The sequence below is a fragment of the Spinacia oleracea genome, chromosome 1, assembly GCF_020520425.1.
Source record: "Spinacia oleracea cultivar Varoflay chromosome 1, BTI_SOV_V1, whole genome shotgun sequence".
Classification (NCBI taxonomy): Eukaryota; Viridiplantae; Streptophyta; class Magnoliopsida; order Caryophyllales; family Amaranthaceae; genus Spinacia; species Spinacia oleracea.
Window position 1 is genome coordinate 124,670,314 of NC_079487.1, and position 22,978 is coordinate 124,693,291.

General features: G+C 35.5%; 2 protein-coding genes across 2 annotated transcripts; one reads left to right on the plus strand and one right to left on the minus strand.

Moving 5' to 3' along the window:
• Positions 1–319: 319 nt before the first annotated feature.
• On the plus strand, positions 320–9,417 carry LOC110784480 (nuclear poly(A) polymerase 3). The gene is made up of 10 exons (XM_021988936.2): positions 320–518; positions 613–690; positions 1,991–2,098; positions 3,078–3,140; positions 3,231–3,392; positions 3,599–3,712; positions 6,024–6,086; positions 7,857–8,162; positions 8,513–8,683; positions 8,802–9,417. The coding sequence occupies exons 1-10, from the start codon at positions 486–488 to the stop codon at positions 9,150–9,152; spliced, it is 1,449 nt and encodes a 482-aa protein (XP_021844628.2). The 5' UTR covers positions 320–485; the 3' UTR covers positions 9,153–9,417.
• A 251-nt stretch (positions 9,418–9,668) lies between these two features.
• On the minus strand, positions 9,669–21,005 carry LOC110784479 (alpha-amylase 3, chloroplastic). The gene is made up of 13 exons (XM_021988935.2): positions 20,494–21,005; positions 19,855–19,985; positions 19,451–19,505; positions 19,234–19,356; positions 19,026–19,146; positions 18,151–18,509; positions 16,886–17,568; positions 16,412–16,601; positions 14,505–14,611; positions 14,061–14,310; positions 11,621–11,743; positions 10,443–10,610; positions 9,669–10,137 (listed from the first exon to the last, which is right to left on the minus strand). The coding sequence occupies exons 1-13, from the start codon at positions 20,764–20,766 to the stop codon at positions 9,979–9,981; spliced, it is 2,742 nt and encodes a 913-aa protein (XP_021844627.1). The 5' UTR covers positions 20,767–21,005; the 3' UTR covers positions 9,669–9,978.
• Positions 21,006–22,978: the final 1,973 nt, after the last annotated feature.

Sequence of the window (22,978 nt, forward strand, 5' to 3'; positions counted from 1 at the left end):
CTCGTAAATATGATGACTTCTCATTTGAAAGTTTGATATATAAATGATCAACCTTCTACTTTTTAATACTACTTTGTTAATTAAATTTGTCGGTCAAAACAGGGCAAGTATTAAGAGATGAAGATAATATTACCATTGTTGGTATTCAATTCAAAGAACTTTAACTAACACTCTAACAGTATAAAACTCTAAATCCTCCCTTAATCCCAAATTTAATTTATTTTTTGATAGCTTAATCTCGAATTTGATTCATTCGTTATTAATTTGAAACTTTGATGACCGGTTTGGTAGTCTATAATAAACTTAACGGGACTCGGGAGGGTAATGTTCCCAAATTCCAATAACTCACGTTGGGGGCTTCATACTCGTAATTTTCTGATACTCGCAGAAACAGCACTTTCCCAAATAAGCATTATCAGTACTCAGTAGTAGTGACAATAAACTACACATTACCCAGAAACTTTCAACATTGTCTTTAACTTCGAATGGATGATCATCGTTCTCTTTCTTTGCTCCAGGTTCTTCCCCATTTATTCCATTTTTTTTGGCTTTATTTATTTATTTTTGGGTTTAATTTTAATTTCAATTCCCCCCCTTTTTGCTGTTGGGTAGTTTATGGCTGGTAAAGGTCTGGTGCTGTCTCATGAAGAGACACTCAAGAGAGAATCCATCATTCACAAGCTCAAGAAGGTATTTCCTTTTCTATTTTCTTTGCTTTTTATTTTTAATAAATTGTTTGCGCCTTTTTTTTTTATATAATAAGCGGGATTTGGCTTACAGGATTGCCCATATTCAGAAATTCATGTTTTGGCTGTGTTTATTCAGATTTGTTCTAATTTTTTTTTACTGTTGTTTGAGCAAATGATTTTGGGACGAAACTTGAGGGAAAATGAACAGATTTTCATAACGGAAATAGCTTGTCAATACGACCTTGGCCGGAGCCTCATTAGAGGCTTATCCGCATATGGGTAATGGCGGTGGCATATCATCTTGATCAGAAACTTTTGTATGCTTTTGTCTATGGACAGTGGCTGGCTTAGTTGGGATTACTTATGCTAAGATAGTATGAAAATGTCACCAAGGTATTAATTGTAAAATTAGTATCTATATTAATAGTGACATATCTTCAAATTTTGTGAAATCAAAGCAACGAACTCCTTTTTCATTCGGAGAGTGTAGTAATTTAGGTTTTTGAGCAAGACATAAATCAAGTTTGAGCCTTTTTTCGTTTTATTATATTTTAACCCCCTTCTTGAGTACCTCCTTCTTGAGGTAGATATTAGTCATACGTTTGTATGCCTTTCTTATAAATAATTTTGTTACGGATTTAATATCCGATCTATGAGCTACAAAAAATTGTGAAGAAGTCATTATAGGTTGTGCTTTTAGAGCTATATTTCCTCATTATCCAAGTCAAAATATTGGTTTGCATTTTGCAATATGAAGATATTTAAGTACTACTGTCAAGTGTATTTTCCTGTCATGTACTCACATATGCCCTATGTTCCTCCAACTTCTAGAAGCCTAGAAGACACTGACATTCAGTTTTATGAAAAAATTTGCATATTTTTTGTTCAAAAGTGAAGTGTCTAGGTGCAGTAACCACGGCCCAGGTCGAGTATCTGACACGAGGACTTGAGAAAAATTGAACTCTCAGATAAGAAAAATTAATTCTTTTGTTAGTGATGTAGCATTCACTGCCTTCTTGAGTAGCTACTGTCTACTAATGTGCTGTAATTCTGTTCAAGAGTATCAGTCAGTTGTACAGTCATGCTTTCATGGGCAGTGCTTTAGTCAGCTAAGCTGCTGAGTTGTTGACATAGATACTCAGTTCTCTCCCTCTGCAGCTGAACTCACATTTATAGGATAGTCATTTGAACTACGTCTGCTTTTTCTTTGTGTTTATGCAACCAATTCTGACTGTATTTGTGTCCTTGGACTTACTTTTTAATTGGCTCATGTAACCATGTTGATCGTCGATGTGCTATAGATTGTACAGCATTGGATCACAAAAGTTGCTTGGCAGAGGAAACTTCCTGAAAACGTGATTAGAGATGCATCAGCTACAATATTGATTTATGGATCATTTGGCCTTGGTGTGAGAATTCTGTTTCTCCTTTTACTCTCTGCATCGTCATTAGTCTCATGTTTCATATTAGATCTTACACACATGAACTCATTTTTCACAATTATGTATTAAGAGTTTCGGGCTTGTTCATTTTAAACTTTTTCATACCTTGTGATCAGATTGAATATTTTAATGCTGGGACTTTACTTATCTAGTTTAAGGTCCTGTTTGGCAATAGCCGCTTAATAGGCTTTTAGAATTTTTACCAATTAAATACTCTTCTAACTGCAAAAAATCAGTTTTTTGGTGAAGTACTGTTTTGGGCTAGGTTTTAGGAGTGGTATAAAAACTTAAGAAAAAATCTTTTTGAGTTTAAATAGTTCATTTTATATTTTTGTATATCAATCCAATTGTTTGTTTCACAGAACACTAAAGTTTGATGGCTAACTTCTACTATAGTTAATATCTAATAGCTTAGAAGTAAGAACCAGTCAACGACATACGCGCCAAAGTGGACTTAGGGGTTATGGTTTGGTAGAAGACTCTGTCAAAACTTGCCTTGGGGGGTGAATGATGAGTACATTAGGACTTTGCCTGAGATTTTATTAGCTTTTGGAATGACGTCAGAGTAAAGTGGGGAAATGGGAGGGAGAGTTTATGTGATCAAATTCCGTGCTTCTCTCTTTCTTCTTTTAACCAGTTATCAATTTCCTTATTCTCTTTTAAAATTTCTTTCTCCACTTTATATTTCTGCAAATTATCAATATCTCTTATAGTCACCCTAAGATTGAATCTGCTCCTAATGAAGCTCTTTATGGTTCTGCAAGTTCATATATTTCAGACTGATGCTCAAAAAATAGTTTGGTGTCAAGGGAGTGATTGAATAATGTTGATGATGCATTAGATTTAAGTGAACACTTTTTATAGAAATATTTTTGTTTCTGGTGATCACTGACTAGTGAAGGTCCAAAATGCTCTGTTGTAATTTTATTTTTATCATTTATCTCAGGTTCATAATTCAGAATCAGACATCGATATTTTATGCGTTGGCCCTAAGTTTGCTACTATGGCAGTAAGTTTCTTTTTCCGTCTATAAATGGAATTGGTGACTCATGGATACCTTTTGTGATAAGTTGTCTCATATCAGTCTTTGGCATTGCAGGAGGATTTCTGTATTGTTTTATACAATATTCTTAAATGTAAACCTGAAGTGTCTGAAATCCGTTGCGTTCAGGATGCTAAGGTACCATTAATGCGGTTTAAATGTGAAGGGGTCACTGTTGATATGCCATATGCTCAACTTCAAGTCATGTCAGTTCCTGAAGTGAGTAAGGGCTTTCTGCTTAAAGATGGAGTGCTTAATTATAGGGATAAATGAGTGTTAATCTTCGGTCTTTTTTTATTTATTTCGTGGCTGAGTTTGTCTCTGTTACAATGTGCTTGTAATCCCCCCTTGTTTAAGTGGTACAAAGAACCCATTCTTAACAAATGATTTCCTTACTTGATTTACTCAATATAATATAAATGCAGAATGTAGACTTGCTGAACCCAATGTTCCTGACCAGTATTGATGAAACGAGTTGGAAAAGCTTATCTGGTGTACGCGTTAACCAACGCATCCTTCAACTTGTTCCAAACCTGGAGGTAGTATGTTCAATTTTGAGTAGTTTCTATTCTTTCCAAAATAAAAAAAATCTTGAAAATTGTGCCAAGCGAGCCATCATTTGTGACGTTGTGGAGATGTTGTTTGATATATTCTATTTGGGTAGTACAGACCCTTGTTAGTCAAACATAAAATTTTCCCACAGGGTGCGCCTATTATTTGCTATATTATTCTGTACAATCAACCCTTAACTTTCTTGACGTTCGCTTAATGTGAAGCATGAAATCACCTCTATTGACATGCTCCAGAGCCTCCAGTAATTTTATTTCTGATACAGCTAATTAAAAAAGAAGAATTTGCAGTTTCACAAGAACTTCCGTAGCAAAGTTGTCAAATAAGCAGCATGGCCATATGAAAATGTGGTCCAACACGATTACACGATGTTGTCGGTGTATTATTTTGCTAATGATATCTTTCCTTTTCTACTAAAGGGGTTTGTTTTCAGAATAAAAGTAAATTCCAAGAATTGATACTTCACTTTTCTAATGTCTTAATATTGGTCAGAGAGTCACAAGTCATCTCATTTTCTTATTGATCTTGTTTCTGAGTTTTAACCAAGCATTATTTATTGGTATTTATACCCCATACTGCTGGGAATTTTGTTCTCCCTTACTATGATGCCTGGAGAAAAATGTTACCTTAAAAAGTATGAATTTGTGCTTCTTTTTTCAATTTTAATCTTTAATTTATCCCTTTAAGTCAAGATTTCTAGAGCATTTCATTCTTAGCAATAATTGGAGATCCTTGTAGAACTCTTTCAGTGCCTAAACTGCTAAACCTACATGCACCCCGCCCATTTACATCCATCTGCCGAATTTCCCAGTTTAATTGGTCCAGCGCTAAAAACTAGAAGTTCTAGACAGAATGATTTTGAATCCGGATTCGAGTTGCAGTAGTTAACAACTGATAAACACAAGGCCAACAACCCAACACCAAAAAAAAAAATCTAAAAATAAATATCTTGAGGGAGGATATATTTGTCAAATCATTCCAAGCCAGAGTCACACTTTCAATTTTGAAAGATGGAACAATATTACAATTGGGTGGAGTGAATAATTTTGATCTCTGCAAAATGGGTGGTGGCTGTATCACCCTGCCATCTTCCACTGCACCATAACCACCATTATGCATGTGATGCTATCAATGTCTTAATTTTAATGTCAACGTCTTTTTCTCCTCGATTCCTATTGGTCTTATTATATATGATGTTGTTTGTTCTCTCTTACCTATTAGCCTATTGTTTCTAAAATCTCTATCAATTCTGTCAAATTGAAATGCCTGAAATTACATGAAATTTGAGAAGGAAAATTATTTCAAATTCTAAATTCGTGTTAGAATCCACATTTAGTTAAAATCACAAAATATGGCCTCGTTTCATTCACTTTCATCTAGAAGAAATAAGTTCAGATAAGTGGATTTTATTTCAAAAGAGCATAACTCATTTACAGATTGTTATACTAGTAGTCTTACTGAACACGGTTTTTATGCTGGCCTAGTGCATGGGGATTGATTTATCTAGAACAAATTGTTGAGTATGAGGTTTTGAGAAAAAATATTAATAGTTCACATGTGCTCAATTGCTTAATTACCAGTACGGCAGTATCAAGACCTGTTTAGTTGCAATCTCATCAAATTCTTTATTTCAATCATAATTATTACATTCTTATTCTTTGTAGATGACTTCTGGGATTTGCTACTGAAGTAAGACCCATTATAAAAAATTTGAAACATGGAAATACAATATGATGTATTTTTTTTCCCTGGACAAGTGGGAGAAATAATGACTTTGAGGGATATCAGGCTTTATTGGCTTTAGCTAAGGGATGGGAGGTAATGCTTGAATTTATACTTTTATAGGGTAACCTTTGAATGGCTCTTGAGTTGATGCCCATAACCATAAGACTTGAAAGCTAGATGATCTTCGCATAGTCAACCTGGCGAAGGTCTTTGAATTCTACTTCATTGATCAAGTTGTGCACTTTTGCTTAAATGTTGTCAAACTTGTGAAGGGCGGATAAAGAGGATAGTGCAAGCAGATTTGGTGAATTTTGGCACTGTTAACTTCTGGAGACCATCATAGAAATAATAGCAAGTCAAATTGATGAATAATATCTTCTTCTTTTTTATGCAAAGCTGGGATTACATAAAATTGATGAACTTATCAGTTTTCATTTTATTTCACAATATTCTGTAGAATTTCCCTATGTTGTGTAATGACCACATCAATCACCATCCATTTATGAGTTTGCAAGCTATTATAAATTTCTCATATCAGTCGTTTGTATGTTGCAGAATTTTCAGTCATTGCTACGGTGCATCAAGTTTTGGGCCAAACAACGTGGTGTTTATGGTAATGTAAGTCATCTTTGCTCAAACCTTTTCAGTCAAAGATGGACATTTTGCCTTCGCATTTATGTGCTTCACGGCTGTTTTTCATGCTTTAAAAACATAAACCTGGTGATTGTTCTCATTTAGTTTCACATTTGGTATGTGACTTCTAGATCTCCTAGAATCAAAATCCTTTCTTTATCTTCTGCTCGACTGTGTAAAAAATCTCAAAATCAAAGTTGGAATTGCTTCAAGCTCAGAACTAAGAATAATATTCCTTTTCTTTATAACCTTATTCTTCTCTTCTCTCATCCAGAGCTGTCGTAATTTGGGATCATCATGCTATACTTGCCAGAAGAAAAAATGAGTGGAAATTTGTTGGTTCTTATATATTCATACAAATAAATAAATAATGCATGATCCTACATTACCATAAATAGACTGCTTTGTGCAGTTTTTGTTCTCACCACTTTCTCTCAGTGCAAAATGCAAAAACATAAGAACTGTTCCAATGTGCCAGGTTTACTACATGTTAAACTGGGAATCGATTCATATGGAAGGTTTAGTTTTTATAATATGAGCCTTTTCAAGTTAGTGAATCATTGTTTCTTACTAACACCAGATGATCATCACTTGCAAATTTCCCTTCTGTTGGATTTCCCAACCAAACTTGTTAAATTGTTTCAATAGCACTTGTCAGAAATGTCCTAAAACTTTGACCTTTGTGGGCAGGTTGCCACTTTGTCCTTCAGTGTAAATAATTATACAACTGTAATTATGCAATTAATTCCGTAAGGACTGTGGCTGTAGTACTATAAATATTGCTGCCACAAATGAAGTCTTTGTGTTTTGAGTGTCCACTTTAACAAGTGTCCAATGTCATATTTTATTTTGTGTACAGAAAAAATATCTGCATCACTGCACTTCATATTATCTGCAGACTGCAGTAGCCACAACAATGTGCAGTGAGGCTTCCTCAGGCTCTATTTAAGCAGCTAATACATGCCGCTTCAAATGATGCCTTAGTCTTATATGTTCACAATTTCTTTTGTTTGCGAGGGTTATAATCTTAGCAAAATTGTGGTTGTGGTGTGATCCTCATGAACTTGAGTTGTTGTGCCATCGTGTTATTCAGAGCAAATATGAGTTACATATATCAATGTGGGTGGGATGCAGGACATATGAAGTTTACATCTCAGGTGTATTCTATTTTCTCCTTGATTGTCCCCATATTAGATTTAGGGAGGATGTTTGAGAAGAGAACGACCATTTTATGTCCATTTCTAGTGGTTATGTTATTTTTCCACAATGATGCTTTTAATTCCGCGTCCCATATTGGCGCAATGTTTGAAACATTCAAATCTGGTGGCAACCTCGTGACAGAGAAGTAGATGAGGTTCCCTTGATTTTCGAGGTTCCTCATCCTGAACATTGGAGGTGGGTGGTTCTTGGAGGTGGGTTAGTGAGTATTCGGGTACTCCCTTTTCCTAGTTGACATTCTTGTATATTGATTTGAAGCTAAATTTCCGTTTAAGGTGAGAGCTTTTATGTCCACTTTGTCATTAGATACAGTAAACACTACTAATAATGCAAAGTGCATAGAAGAAGACCAGGGATGGCTATTTTGGTGGATATCTGCATGTTGTGTCGTGCCGGACTCGCAGTTGACACAAAATTTGCATCTCTCATACATCTTCAATGTTCTTATTCTAGTTACAAATGTGTATTCCCATCTAATTACATTTTTGGGACAGTCCGACATTACTGGATATTTGACAATTTTCTGATCATTTTCAGCTGTTTGGATTTTTCGGAGGGATACATTTAGCTATATTATCGGCTTTTGTTTGTCAGACGAGTCCAGATGCTTGCTTAAGTGCCCTTCTGATGAACTTCTTTCACACATTTGCCAGTTGGCCCTGGCCTACTCCTGTTTTTCTGCAAGATGGAATAATGCAAGTTTTGCAAGATATGACCGAGAAAAAAACTTGGATACCTATTAAACTGCCTTGTAGCCCATATCGATGCTGCCAGTCCAACATCACACGGAGCACATTCAACCGAATCAGGGCTGAATTTCTCCGAGGGCATAAAATCACCCAGGTTAGCATTCTTTTCTTCTTCTTTTTTTTGTTATATGACACGCCACCAATGGGACCATTTTATAATCTATCGAGTAGATAAGTTTGTGCAACGAGTGATATGATTAGTGGCAGTCCGCGGTTGTTTAGTATGAGTTTGTGTTTTTTGAGTATTGACTTCCGTTGTTCATTAAAGGAGTAAAAGATACACTATTGTTGGTGGATGTAAGCAGAACATATAGTATTATAAATGGCTCATTAAACTGTTTGTAATGGAGAAAAAGATACAATTATTTTTTACCTTTGTCGTTCTTGTATTTTACATCTTTCACTTACTTATATTCTTAACATTTTATATCTATATTATTACAGGAGATCCTGCAGGCTGATTTTGACTGGGAAAATTTATTTGAACCTTATGGTAATGTTTACAAGAAGCTGTATTCCCGTTATCTGAAAATTTACCTTTTAGCTTGTGCGAAAGATGATATGGGTGATTGGGTCGGATGGGTGAAGTCACGTTTCCCCTCTCTCATTTTGAAAGTAAGTGATACTTTTCATTTGACAACTTTAGGCTTGTTGGTGTTTTAGAGCTGTGTACAGTGCTTGCTTAATTGAGCTCTCTAGTTTTTTTATTTCTCATATTTGGGTTTCGTTTCAGTTGGAGGAGATGCGTGTTTGTTGTGATCCGAACCCCACAGAATATGTTGAGATTGGAAATGTAGACTCGGAACAAACTGTAGTCTTCTGCTGGGGACTGAGTCGGTGTATGGATGTCAATGTAACTTCACTTGAGAAGGAATTCAGGAACGTTATCAGCAACAGCTACCAAGGAATGGCAGGGAAGATGGAACTGAGAATCGTGCCAGCTTCAGAGTTTCCTACCAGAATAACCAAGGAAATGAAAGCATGCTGGAAAATTCCTGAACATAATCAACAAAGAACGCCTGTATACTCAAGGCACCTCCCGAACTACCTCATTGGTTATGTAGCCACTGAAGATAAAATATGATACTGAATGGAATTAGCCTTGCACAAATTTGTCTTTCTTGAAATAAAAGTACTTTGTAGCGATTTCATTTGTGAGTGGTCGTGTAACAATAGATATAATTATGTACATACATAGGATACGAAATTGCTTCGAAATGTATAGGTTAACATTGCGATCTACAATTGTACAAGAAATAAGCAGTACAGTACACTGAAGATTTCCTGATTGTACCAGTGTAGTGACTGTATACTCTTGTTCCACTTTGATGAAGTCATACTTTCAGAGACTCGCAGTCATTTATAGGCACATAGATATTGTTTAGCAAATTTCACCAGAAAATACTTTAAAATTCATCTTAACAAAGCAGGGTTTTACTGTACAACCTCACTTGTGTTTTGGTTATTTGTTCTATTGGCGTTGAATGTGGTTCTTGCCAAAAGAAAGACAAATCAGAAGTACATGCATGGCACATTTCTTCCAAGAAGATGCCAATGAATCTGCTCTGTATAATTTGACACACTTATTCAGAAACGGGAATGAATAAACACGAGTATCTCGTGTATTGTAATAAATGGTATTCGTACATAAAATTGTACATTCGTCCCAGTACTAAAAAACTAACATCGTGTTCATACTTAATTCTCCAGTTAAATAAAAGCAAGAATAACACAGCTAGACTGCAGAGCAGATCCAATTTCAGCAATTGCAATCTTTCCTGGTTTTCCTGTACAATAATTATAGATAGACTCCGTGCATTTGTAATAATGACTACTTTACAACATAATCTACATTGAGAAATACATCTTGAAATGCTCCCAACCTTGATTCAAGAAACCGATGCAGGTACTCATACTGCTTCCCAAACCTTGTAATCTCTGCCCTCAACAGCCACAGACCATTGCTGGGACTCATTTGGTGGCTCGTAATGACCAGGTCCGATTTTCATAGCCACTTTTTCATCTATAATTGCTGCATATACTTCCTTCTCTGATTTGGTTATCTTAACCTGAAATATCCACCAGCTAAATATCAAAACACTATCTTTTGAAAATTTTGTTCCGACTGATTACTTGTATGTAACTGATAATAGGACTAAATCAGTTTGTATAAGTGTAGGAGTGTCTTTTCACTGTTGAGAGGTCAGATACTGTTGTTTAAGGTCAAAGAATGCATTTCTGAAATATTGTAGCTCACTAAGGTACCTTCAGCATATTCAGTAACACGGTAACTAGCTGAAACTTTTATCAACTACGAAAGATGATCAAACATGCAGAGAATTTCAAACAATCAGTATTCTATTTAGATTCTTACTCTGCTCCTGCAGCTGATCTTGTTTTTATTTCTGACAGAGATGAGTGCAGATATTTCCGATTTGTAGTCTGAAAAGATGTGGTCGTAGAAAACTGCTGGTGTTCCAGGGTGAGTCAGGATGTAAGCATAACCTTGCATTTCCTTGCCACCAGGAAATCTCCAATGACCCTTCACAGAAGTATACAAAAGTAAAGGCAGTGAGAATTGAGAAATTAAAGATCAGCAAAAAAAAAAAGGAAAGTTGGCGAACATAGATTTACTCACAACAAGGAAGAATTATGTTATAAAGTTGGCAAACATACAGTTACATTGCTAATTTGATACCCATTTCTCAGATTTCATTACCCTTTTTTGTATCGGGGGATTGGTAAGAAATGGGCCTAACAGAATCGGAACAAGAATTCACCAGGTTTGAACCTGGGAAGTCAGGGAATTAAATGTGCCACTCTTGGATGTCTTACATTATTGTCTAATTGTCTCATATCCAGTTATCAATGCCTTAGAACAAATGCCTAACCTTCACAGCATCTAAAGTTTCCAATACAGATTGAAAGTTTCGTTGGCATAGAAGGATAATTGAATAGAGTCATAGAGAGAATGCAAGAAAAAGTCCTACAGGGGTATTACGGAGTATCAGTTTGTATTGGAACATCGGTAAAAGGAAGCTAAATTTGGAGTAAAAATGAAGAGATTTTCTGATAACATTACCTCCCTTTCAATGTAAACCATTTTAAAAGGTAGGCAATTAGCTACGGCAATATTTTTCTTATTAGCATGCTTATGTCCAATTGTCCATTGTCCTATATACTATCTAGTCTTCCAGAAAGTGCAAAAGCATACATGTTACAAGGAGACAATAGCTATCTTCTCTTCCCAAACAAACATTTAAAGAAGATTATCAAGTTCTAACTTTTAAGAATGCAGTGCAATTAAAAATAAGCACAAATTCCTGAAAATGAAAAATTGAAAAGGAATATATATAGATGCAGAAAGAAGATGCCAACAGACTGGGGAGGTAAGAGATCAAAGCATAATTGGAAACAGAGGATTATCCATAAAATTGAGAAATAGAACACAAATTTTGAGAATATGGAACAAAAAAAAGATTCTTGAAAATCCTTTTGCGATCTTGAGGTTTTGATCACGACACGACAAAGCAGGAGAAAAGAAGTGTGCACCTGGGTGGAACCAGTGTCGTGATTTTCAATGAAGGTAACTGCACGAGAAGGCCACCAGCCAACAACCCCGGGCGGTTTTCCATTCGGATCAGACAGTCGCCAATATTCACATCTCTCCAGAACCTGGGGCAAATAACATCAGTTAGTGAACGCAATTTACTCTTTTCCAGTAATACAAACATAAACTGGAATAGAACTATAGAAGCTATGCAAGTCCATTAAGACTATCACAGCATGCTTAAACTAACTATAACTAGATCCAAACTGAACATTGTGTGCAATGTGGCTTCTGAGAAACTCACTTCTTCCTTCGGCTTATTAATCTATATGACATTCATTAAGTTTCATTTTGAATGGTGCATAGTTCTTCTATTTATAAAGGGGGGAAGCGATGTATGTGAGAAAGATAACCAGAGTACTTCACCAAGAATATATATTTCCTCCCTCGAAAATTTAAGTGTCAAAATTAATAATGATCCACTCGACTTTGGTTGGAGAGGAAGGCACAGGGATGAGCTCAAGCACTGTACCTCAAGCACTGGGTGAGAATGTTCAAGGCTGATGTGGTAACTGATGAGTTTGGCTTGTCAAAAAGACTTCCCAAAATGGAGAGCTAATAAGATTTTTTCATGACCACCGTGTCATGCATGTTCTAGGGGGATGATTGTTTTGGTGTTACCCTAGGGAAGGTAGGATAATTTTCTCCCTGATACTTGAGAAATGTTGCCTTCCCAAATTACCCTCAATGCAACCTAAGATTTTCATAAAGTTAGTCCGTCCCTTATTCCCCCTGATGCCCTCAAACAAAGCATGCCATAAATGTAAAATGTATTACTCCCCCCGTATTTTTATTAAGTGATACAATTTCCTTATTCGGCAGTATTTTAGTAAGTGATACTCCCTCCGTCCCTTAATACTCGCACCGCTTTCCTTTTCGGACCGTCCCTTAATACTTGCACCGCTTCTATAAATGGAAATTTTCACCAATATTATATTATTTCTCACACTTACTTACTAACCCACTTCCTACAAAAATCATTTAAAAATTCACACCCCCTACTCACCACTCCCCACCCCTTACACATTTCCCACTAACTATATTAAAAAAATACTCCATTATCAACTAACACCATTAAATTAATAAGTCAATTCAATTGTCTTAAAACCTGCATCGGTCAAACCGGTGTGAGTATTAAGGGACGGAGGGAGTACATGTCATGGTCCCAACTGCAATTATATTATTCTTTTTTCTGTCTTATGCCCCGGTTAGGAGGATAGAAGGGTGGCAAAATGATAGAATTGCAAGGGGTAGGGGAAGACCTAAGAAAACTTGGAGGAAGGTGATTGAGCACGATATGAGCTTTCTTGGGATCGAGGAAAATATGGCGTTGGATAGGACAGAGTGGAGGGAGAGAATATATATTGATGACTTCATTTGACTTATACAGCTTTCATGTTTCTGTATGTTTTTCTATTTTTTAATTTATTATCTATTCTTATTTTTATTTTTTATTTTATTTTTAAAATTCTTTTGAATTTTTTTTATTTTTACATGCAATTTTGAAATGTACTTATTTTACTTATTCATTTATTTTAAACTTTACTAATTTTTTATTATCTCTTACAATATTTCTTCTATAATATATATACATTTTTCTCTTATCTTACTTTCATTAATTCCACCTTCTCTTCCTTGCTTTTTTCTTTTTACTTCCTGCTCCTTTCTGGTTTGATTGGTGACAATGACGATCTCCTACAACGATTCATGTTAGCCGACCCCAAATCATTTTGGGACTAAGGCTTTGTTGTTGTTGTTGTTGTATGGTCCCCACACTTACTCACATCATCTTTTTCCCACATGAATAATTCACCCACTGTCAATTTCTTACATAAATAATAACCCTCTACCCGCTCTTCCATCTTATTTTAATAAAATCAACTCACCCTCCTAAAATATTGTGCCGGTCAAACTATATTACTTAATAAAATACGGAGAGGGTGATAAATCATCTGTATCAGATAACTTAATGAAAAAGGGCAAATTTCTACGATTGCTCAGCGAATATAAATTCTGCAACGTATACATCTCAAGTAATAAAAAATTGTAAGAGCAATATCCATCCATGATTCGCAAATAAAATCTTTGTCCAGGAAGTTTGGATCAAAAAGATTAGTAATGTAGAACAGCATGTACACTTTTTATCTGAAACTTGGAAGGCATAGCAATCCAAAATTTTATAGTTTCAGTCTTTCAGAAATAACAATGTGATAACAGGATAAAAGAGTAGCAGACCCATACCATTCAAGCAAGATGGATAATGCAGCAGAAAATGTACACAAAAGATATACTTCTTCATGATAAAATAAAATTATCCTAAATTTAAAATTCAAAACAATTTCACTTTATCTTCTACTATTCTAGGACATAATAGATACTTACGGAATGAAGAATTCCTTTTGTGGTGACATCAAATGCACCCGCAGTTCCGCCAGTCGCATTGATCCAGTCGACAATTCTTTGTCTATGAGCATCTTGATCATAATCCATCGCTCCATACGTATAACTAAGTGAATCCCAATACTCCCCAACAGCAAAGTAGGGTGCACTGGAATCAATGTAATCCTTGACATAACCACCCCAAAATCCACGCACAAAATCAAGCCTCCAGCCATCATAGCCAATATCTTTCCTGCATTTACGTTACCAGAAAATAAAAACATTTTCATGATACAGAGCAAGCACATTGTAAATGATATCCTATAAGAGCCACTAATATATAATAGCTATCACTTGCTAAATCAGTCTTGCAGCTTCAGCATAAGTCCCAGACAAAGACCACTATGATAGATCAAACTAACGACATCAAGAAAGAGAGAAACTAACCTTAGCCAACGCAACCATTCTTTAAGATCATTTCTTACAAAGTCTTGTGAATGATCAATGTTCGGTGCAGCATGGAAGTTATCTCCACTACTTTTATTGCCTCTACCCTGGATAAAACAACCAAAATCTTAGTCAAATAGGAATTTATCCAAGCTCGGGTAATGTTAGCTAATAAAAAAAGAGGAATAAGATCCAAACTTCTATTGACAATTTGAAGTAATATGCATTGATAAACGTGTTGCAAGTTTCTACAGGGTACAGCAGACGCCATTTATTACAGAGATTCAAACTTCAAAGACATCCTAATCTGCACATAACTTTCAAAAATGGAGAACTCTACTCGAGCAGACTAAACAGGTACCAACATAGTGTTGATTTCAGTGTAAAAACACTGCAACAAATGCCTCCTTAGCACAAATCTCAAAGAAAACTGATCCATGGTAGTTTAGGCTGCATAACACTAACCTCGTCTTCTTCAAGACTATTATCCCGCATCGCTATGACCATTGTAATTTCCACATCACAAGATTTCAGCAATTATCTTTACCATCAGAAGTCAGATGAAAGGGTTCACCGTTCACCTAACTAACTAGAACAAGAAACGCAGGACTAGAGTATGGACCTCGAGATTGTTTCAGCATTTTTAAAGCATAGTGCTGGTAGCAAAGATATCAGAGTGAACATCATGAAATGCTGAAAGTGCATTACCTCCATATGAAATGATCTTTAAAAATCTGTACACATCAAGTTACAGATTCAACCGATCACAGGAGGAAAACATGTTCTCAATAGGCCATATTGATCATGATTTAGGCTCTGTTTGTTTTGACGGAAACCATATTCCTGGAAAATGATTTCCCATTTTCCTTTGTTTGTTTTGCTAAGGGGAGGAAAACAACTTCCCCAAGGTGGAAACATTTTCCTTTAGCAAAGAAGGAATGCCACATTTTCCTCTCTCCTCCCATATATCCTTTCCACTTCCAGTTTTTTTCCCCAATAACTTTTCTTGTACGGAAACAAAGGAAAACTATTTTACAATTGTGTTTCCCTTGAAAATTATTTCCGGTTAAAATACTCCCGATTCTGCACACATTTTACTCCAAAATGCAGCAGCATTGAAGGTGATATACAGAAATATGGATTTGATAATCTGGAACTATTGGCTTCCGTTGTGAATTGAAGATCAGGGTGCCTAGGAAGAAGTGCAGTCGGGGAAAGACGTTTGATCCAAATGTGATTTGTCGAGAATTAGCAGACCGTATAAAGAGGGTTCATGGTGCAAACTTTAGCTCAACTAAAAAGCGTGAAACTAAAGGGAGAGACCTAGCTGCAACCAAAAGCACAAACCTTATTGAGAGGTCCCCTAGTTAATTTATTTTATTACTAAAAAGAGTTTCTCGATTTTCCTATCTAATCTATACAACTTGAGTGATTATAATAAATCTCATCAGTTTGTTTGTAAACCGCAGCTTGCAAAGTACAATTATGATGTTAACCCAATCAATCTTGCAATTAGGTAAAATGCTCTGCATGTCATCACACTTTTGAAAGTCCAAATCAATAAAAAGGCATAAAAGGGCAAGAAGTACATTTCTTTTAAATATATACTTTCCTCCGTTTCTTTGTAGTTGCAACACTTTGCTTTTTGCACTATTCACATATTCTACTTTGTTTATTTTTTATAATCTATACGTAAGGAAAAAAATATTCATGTCGGATCTTGTTAGATTCGTCTTAATATATATTTTCCAAATATCAATATTTTATAATTTTTACTTATCGATAATTAAAGATATTAATTGTTCAAGTTATGCGTTGTCAAGCGTGAAAAGTTAAGTATTGCAAGTAAAAAGAAACGAGGAAGTATAATGCATTTTAAAACAAAACAAAAAAAGTAAAGCAGAAACCTGGAAATGAGGGTCGTCAGCAACTACTGCACGATCATCCCAATTAAGGCGGCCTCCAAAAATATTCCAAATACCATTTTGATTCTTGGAGTGTGCACAGCGGTGATTTATGACAGCATCTCCCAAAACTTTAATGCCAGCTTTATGAAATGCCTTGATAACAGTCTTCAGCTCGTCAATTGTACCATATCTATTTTCCAATGTAGTGACAACCAGAAAAAGAAGTGATAGTCATAAACTCGTCTAAATAGACTGAAAATTCATCGGTTGATAATAATATGCCTTCTTATCATGACTACAAATTATATGCATTCAATACAGTTGTACATGTCAACACCACAAAAATGAACTGAACATTTACCTGTTCTGGTACAAAAGTGCACAATTTCTAATATAACAAAATAATCCAGCTAGAATATTGTAAGGAGCTTACTGATAAATCCTAAATAGTTGTAGGCAATAAATAAAGCTAACCTCGAGTTTAAGTTGTAAAGATCACTTGGCATATAACCCTCAGGTGATACAGATTCAGTAGGTGGTGGCATCCAAATTACAGTAAAACCAAGTGATGACAACTCGGGAGCTTTTTCGAGGAGCTCCATATACCATCTTCCAGATTTATGGGACTCCCAATTAAATCCCTGACATAGAATCTCAAATCCAGTCCCTGTCCCAGAGCAAATTTCTGCTGGAATTTCTAATTCCTCAGTTTCTGAAACAGCTTCCTTAAGAAAGGCTGTAGTTGAGCTTCTGTAGATACTGTATGCTTCGGCAGCCAACTTCTCGATCTCTTGCAGAATACTTTCCTGTGCTTCTTTACTCTTTGTTTTCCATTTTATGTCAGAGGAAATGCCAGTACCTAATTTCCGTATCTCTTTGATGATTCCATCAGTAAAAGTAGGGGGAAGATCTTCTTGATCTTCTTTTGGTTGGTCTTCTTCCGTTCTCACAGAAGTAGAGATTGTTTCTGAAGATACCTTCTTTTCTATTTCTTCAGATGGACTACCTCCACTTTGAGTCTCAGAAAGAAGGATAAAAAAATCATTTCCTCTATTGTTCAACCATGTATCATCATTCAACTTCAGGACAAAGGGAAATCCAGTAATTTCTTTATCTAAAGTAAAAACTCCTTTAGCTCCAAATCCATCCCCTTTGGGCTGCAAAAGGCAAGGATGAAGCTTGCGATTACACATTTTATGCAAGAAATTATGTTATGAAAAATTGTTGAAACAAACAATGTCTTGACGAAAGTTGAATATATATATGGTTCACTACTTGATCAGTTTTGATGGCAGAATTCAGTCAAATATACCACAAACACAACATAGCTTTGGGTATTTATCCATCCAGGACCCTTGGTGGTTGCAGACCAACAAAGTGTATGGTAACAACAAGTAAGCTAGCTTCAGTGGACATGCAAATTAATTATATGAATGAAGAAAATCATGCTGTTGTTGTAGATTAGTAAACACCAAATTACTCTTGATACATAAACAAATGTGTTCAAATTTAACCGGCATAGACAAGAGAGAAACAAACAATAGAAAATGCAGATTACTATTACCGAGTAGAGAACACTAGAACAGCACCTACATTTTAGAGAGACTGAAAAAGACACTGAGTTATGGACCAGAGGACTAACCAACAGTACATATATGTATATGCACTGAATTTGACTTTAATTAGAGAAAAAAAAAATTTAAAAAGCTTCTGTATTTCTTTCTTATCAAGTTTCATACCTGCAATCTTGTACGCAATGCCTTATTCTTATATAATTCAGTATTTGGTGGATGTGGTGCCACTGGTACTTCCCATTTCGTTGCATTGTCTCTACATACTCCCCAGTGAACTACTACATCCCCAGACAAATCAGTTTCTATGGAGACAATATTCTTATCTGTCTCCGAGCATTTTTTCACAGAGACAGAAAGTGAATTACAAACAGGAACTTTTTTTACTATAAGCTGCTCTTCGTAAAACCCTTCAAGTAACCTATTTGCTAAAGTAGGTTCAGCAGACGCTTCTTCACCACTTCCTTCATCTCTACCCTCAGGGCCTTCACTTTGAAGAAGCATGTCAGACATCTGTCCAAAAGTTCCTACATGAGCCAGGAAAGAATCTGGATTTAGAAAATTGCTTCACTTTTGTTAAACACAAAATGTTTATCTTTTATTAGAGCCACTACCAAAATTCATAAAAATCAACTTAGGAGACCAAGTTAGTAACACCAGTCATGCACACAAAATGAGCAGTAATTACGATCCCAACAGATATTATTGCATGAACTAACAGGAAATTCGAAGAAAACCAACAATCTAAATTTACCGCATTGGGACTTTCCAAACCCAGATTATGCAATAGCCATTTTATTCTATAAGTTGCTCAATCTGGTATTGCAGAAGTTCCATCGTAACATAACTAATTGGTAACAAGTATTTGACAATCATATGATGTTAGTGAGAAGCAGTAAGCTACAGCGTTATAGAGAGGTGTGCCAAATATTGCAATTATTAAAGGTAATAAGCTGAGGAAGGAATAGAGTCAATAAACAATAGACTATTCAAAGCCAAACACAAAACCTCAGTGAAAAAATTGGCATCATCATATATTCCACCTGGCCATGAACTTAATTCCCTCTTCATTCCGCTACCACTGTCATAATCACAGAGATAATCAACAAGAGGCACCACAAAATCCCTCCCTTTATGCTGATACCATGATCCAGTTTCTGCATCCTGTTTAAATTGCACTCATTAAGGCAAAATAAGATATAGATATAGCATATGGGTAATAAATACACAAGCTCCGGTTCAAATAATGACCTTCAACACAAAGTTGATAGCCGCAATTCTACTATTGCAATCGAAATTGATGGTTAGTTCATGAAGACTGTCCTTGCCCTCAGAGGAAGATGATTGTACCAATGGTGTCTCTATAGCATAATCCTGCAATTTTACAAATGGGCTTAAACTAAACATTATACACACGGAAAAACTAGCTGCAAGATATTATGCGCTCTTAAATCAAAACCATTAATACCTTTATAGCAACAGAACCTGGAGGCCTCATTTCAATTGGAGGTTGATCCCACTCCCTGAACATCCATTGGGAAAAGAAAAAAAGAAACAATTGAATAAATAAACCTACCCAACAAGTGAAACCCATCACAACTTCATATTATGTTACTTGGGAAAAGAGGAAGAGTATGGGTGTTGATCAAGGGTTAAAGTGAACTATTTTCCTAAAGTCTCATCAATTTCAGAACCAATGGGTAATACAAATCAGGGTCAAATGAATATTCCAAATGTCACTGGTTGTAATTCTCAAAGACATCCCTAATTAGCTAAACATGAACAAAGATCACATAACCAAACCCAAACTAAGAAAACTCATTCACATTCAAACAATTTCAAACATAGAATGATAGGAGTAAAGAATTATACCTTCCCACATCGCCTATATAATTCACACCCCAGTGTAGAACCCACTTCCCTGGAACAGTGCACCCAACTGTCCATTTCCAACTATCTCCATCTTCCCCTTGATCTAGTCTAATACACATCTTGCCCTCCACCTATAACATTCCAAATCAACCAAAAGCATTAGTAAACCTAATCAATTTTACAATATCTTTTTTTTCTAAAAAGTAACTCCTTTAAACCAATAAATCAACAATTCATCAAGCCCAACTCAATGAAAATGCATAAAGTCTTATCAAACAAGAAGAACCCACAAATCAGAAACACAACAAAATTAGACCCCTATACAACACAAAGAACATTTTAATCACACTAAATTAGGCAAAATCATGACATTTCCATCAAACAAAAAAAAAACCATTAAAAAATACTCACATTAATAAAATCAACAAATTCATCCATCAAATTCAATGAAAATGCATAAAAATATAATCAAACAAGAAGAACCCACTTCACAAAACCAACAAAATCAGACCCCAAAACAACAAAAACAACATTTAATCACACAAAATTAGGCAAAAATCATCGACATTTCCCTCAAACAACAAAATCCCATTTCTGCAAACTTTAAAAAATCAAAATGGGGTGATCAAAATATAGGACCTTTTTCGTCCATTGCAACTCAAATGTCTCACTGTAAACAATTGCCGTAGGTTGTGATTGCGAGGCAACAGGAAGCGTAGTAGTTGCAGAACAAGCAGTAAGAAAGAGGGGTTTTGAAGGTCCATAGCTAACAAAACTCCCACCAATTTTGGCAATTCTTGAACTGAAATTCAGTGAAAAGGGTACAATTTTTCGAGGCCGAATTATATGAATTTTGGGGTGAGATTGTCTGATAGATTGGTGAAGGAGCGGTTCAAGAGCAACGGTTGGCATTGTGTTTTTGCACTCTCCAGGATGATCAAGATGTTTAATTGAGGAGAGAGAAAGAGAGAATATTGGATTGGATTGGTTATTTGCTGCTACAAATACATTGGATTTTCAGTTAATCTTTGCTTTTAGGCTGTTCTTTTTTTCCATTTTGGATCATTGAATTTGAGCTGTCTGTCTGGGAATGGGACCTCCATCAATCTTCTCATACTTTTCACAATCGTACGCTTTCTCCTCCCTCGTTCGTCTTGGATCACTAGTTTAGATTTTTATCTTGTCGACATGAAAAATCGGATTTTCTTTTTTTATTTTTAAATGAAATTTAATCGACGAAAATATAATGTACGACGTTGTAACAGTTACCGCAAGGGTAATAATTTTGCACAAGGTAATTTTTGATGTTATTGTCATTGTTGACTATTGAGGTTAAGGAAAATATAATATTACAAAAAATGCATGGCATGGTTTGATGATAATAATATTTGGGTATATCTAACATTCTTTTTAAGGTAAAATGAAGTGACTTACTGGATCGAAATTCCTATGGGTCTACCCGCCCGTTGTATATCTAACATATACATTAGATAATATAGATAGATATAGCCATATAGGTACTATTACCATACGAAGTATAGATATAAGGTCGTACGAAAGTCTGTGCTCTACAAAAAGGGCTCCAAAAAGCTAAAAATAGAGGAATAAATAAACCTCTCATTAAATGCGACAACCTTCTTATCATCAACACTACAAATGATATTTGGCCTACTCGATGGAAGCTCCACAATATCATCAAGGACATCAAAAATCTTCTCTGCCATTTTGACGAATGGAATATCAAGCACATTTTCATATAAGCAAATAGAGCAGCAAACTAGATTGCAGATGTAGGTCATTTAGTTCTACTAGCACGTATAATGAACCTTGTAATAGTCTCCAGTTACTTTCAATTCTTGACATTGATCACTTAAAAATAGCGCGCGAACGGAGGCGCTACTTATGTGTTTTTTCTTCTTATCTTTCGACATTTATAAAAAAAAATATAAGTATTGTAAAGCCCATAAAATCTGCTTATAAACATTAAAAATACACTATCTAAATTGTAAAAGGTTGGAATGCATGACAAATACTATGGAAATTAGTTTATGAAGGAGGTAAGAATGTAGCCAATTGGCTATGGTTCAGATTTTAGAACCGAAACCACCAGATTTGACTCTGTTTTGTGTATCTTGAATTTTTGCTTACTTCTAATGGGAAATGGTTTACAAAATCAAATATCTACATTATTCAAAAAGACAATTAGGAGCTAGTATGACATAACAATTTATAAGTTTTTAGTACCAAGCAATGCCTTGGCCTATTGGAAAGAATTTCACTTTACAACCAAAAGGTTGGGGTTCAATCCCCAATAAAGACACTTTGAGGGAGAGTTCCCCTTACCATTCCCTCACTCTTAAAGTATCTAGTCTGATAACACGGGCGGGTTAACCCATGTGAGGTTTTGACCCGGTAGAACACTTCATCTTACCTCCACGGAAAAATATACTTCCTCCGTTCCGGAAATATCGCACCATGGTTGATTTTTACTTCTCTAACCATTACTTTGACTCTTAATATCTCAAATCGTGTGCAAGTAAAAGTTATAAAAATTTATATTTAGAAAAATATATATCAATACGAATCTAACATGACCTCACATGACTAAAATTTCCTTACGTATGAATCACAAAAAATGGCCAAAGTCGTAGTGTGAATAGTGTAAAAACCAAATGGTGCGATATTTCCGGAACGGAGGAAGTATATAAGTTTTAAGTGATCTTTCTATATAGTCATGTATTAGTCAATACCGATAGATAGTTGATGCTCACCAACTTAAGGGTCCCCCCTTCACTTCACACACTCCCACTTCTTCTCCTTCTGTACCGTCACTCTTAGTCCGTTGGGACCCTCCTACAACGGGTTTCTACAAGCTCAACTTTGATGGGGCATGTCAGTCTTCGGCAACAGCTTTCATGGTAGAAGTGTTTTTTCTTCATAAAGGCCTTCATTAATCACTCAAATTACAAATAGAAGAATCTACATGTTGAAGGTGACAACCTCTTTATTATCAACTCTATTTTGGGAAAATGAAATACTCCTTGGAAGCACCCGATCCAACCGAATTCTGACAAAAATAGAGTGACACGAAAAAAAAATCATACATTCAATCGTATAAGTACAA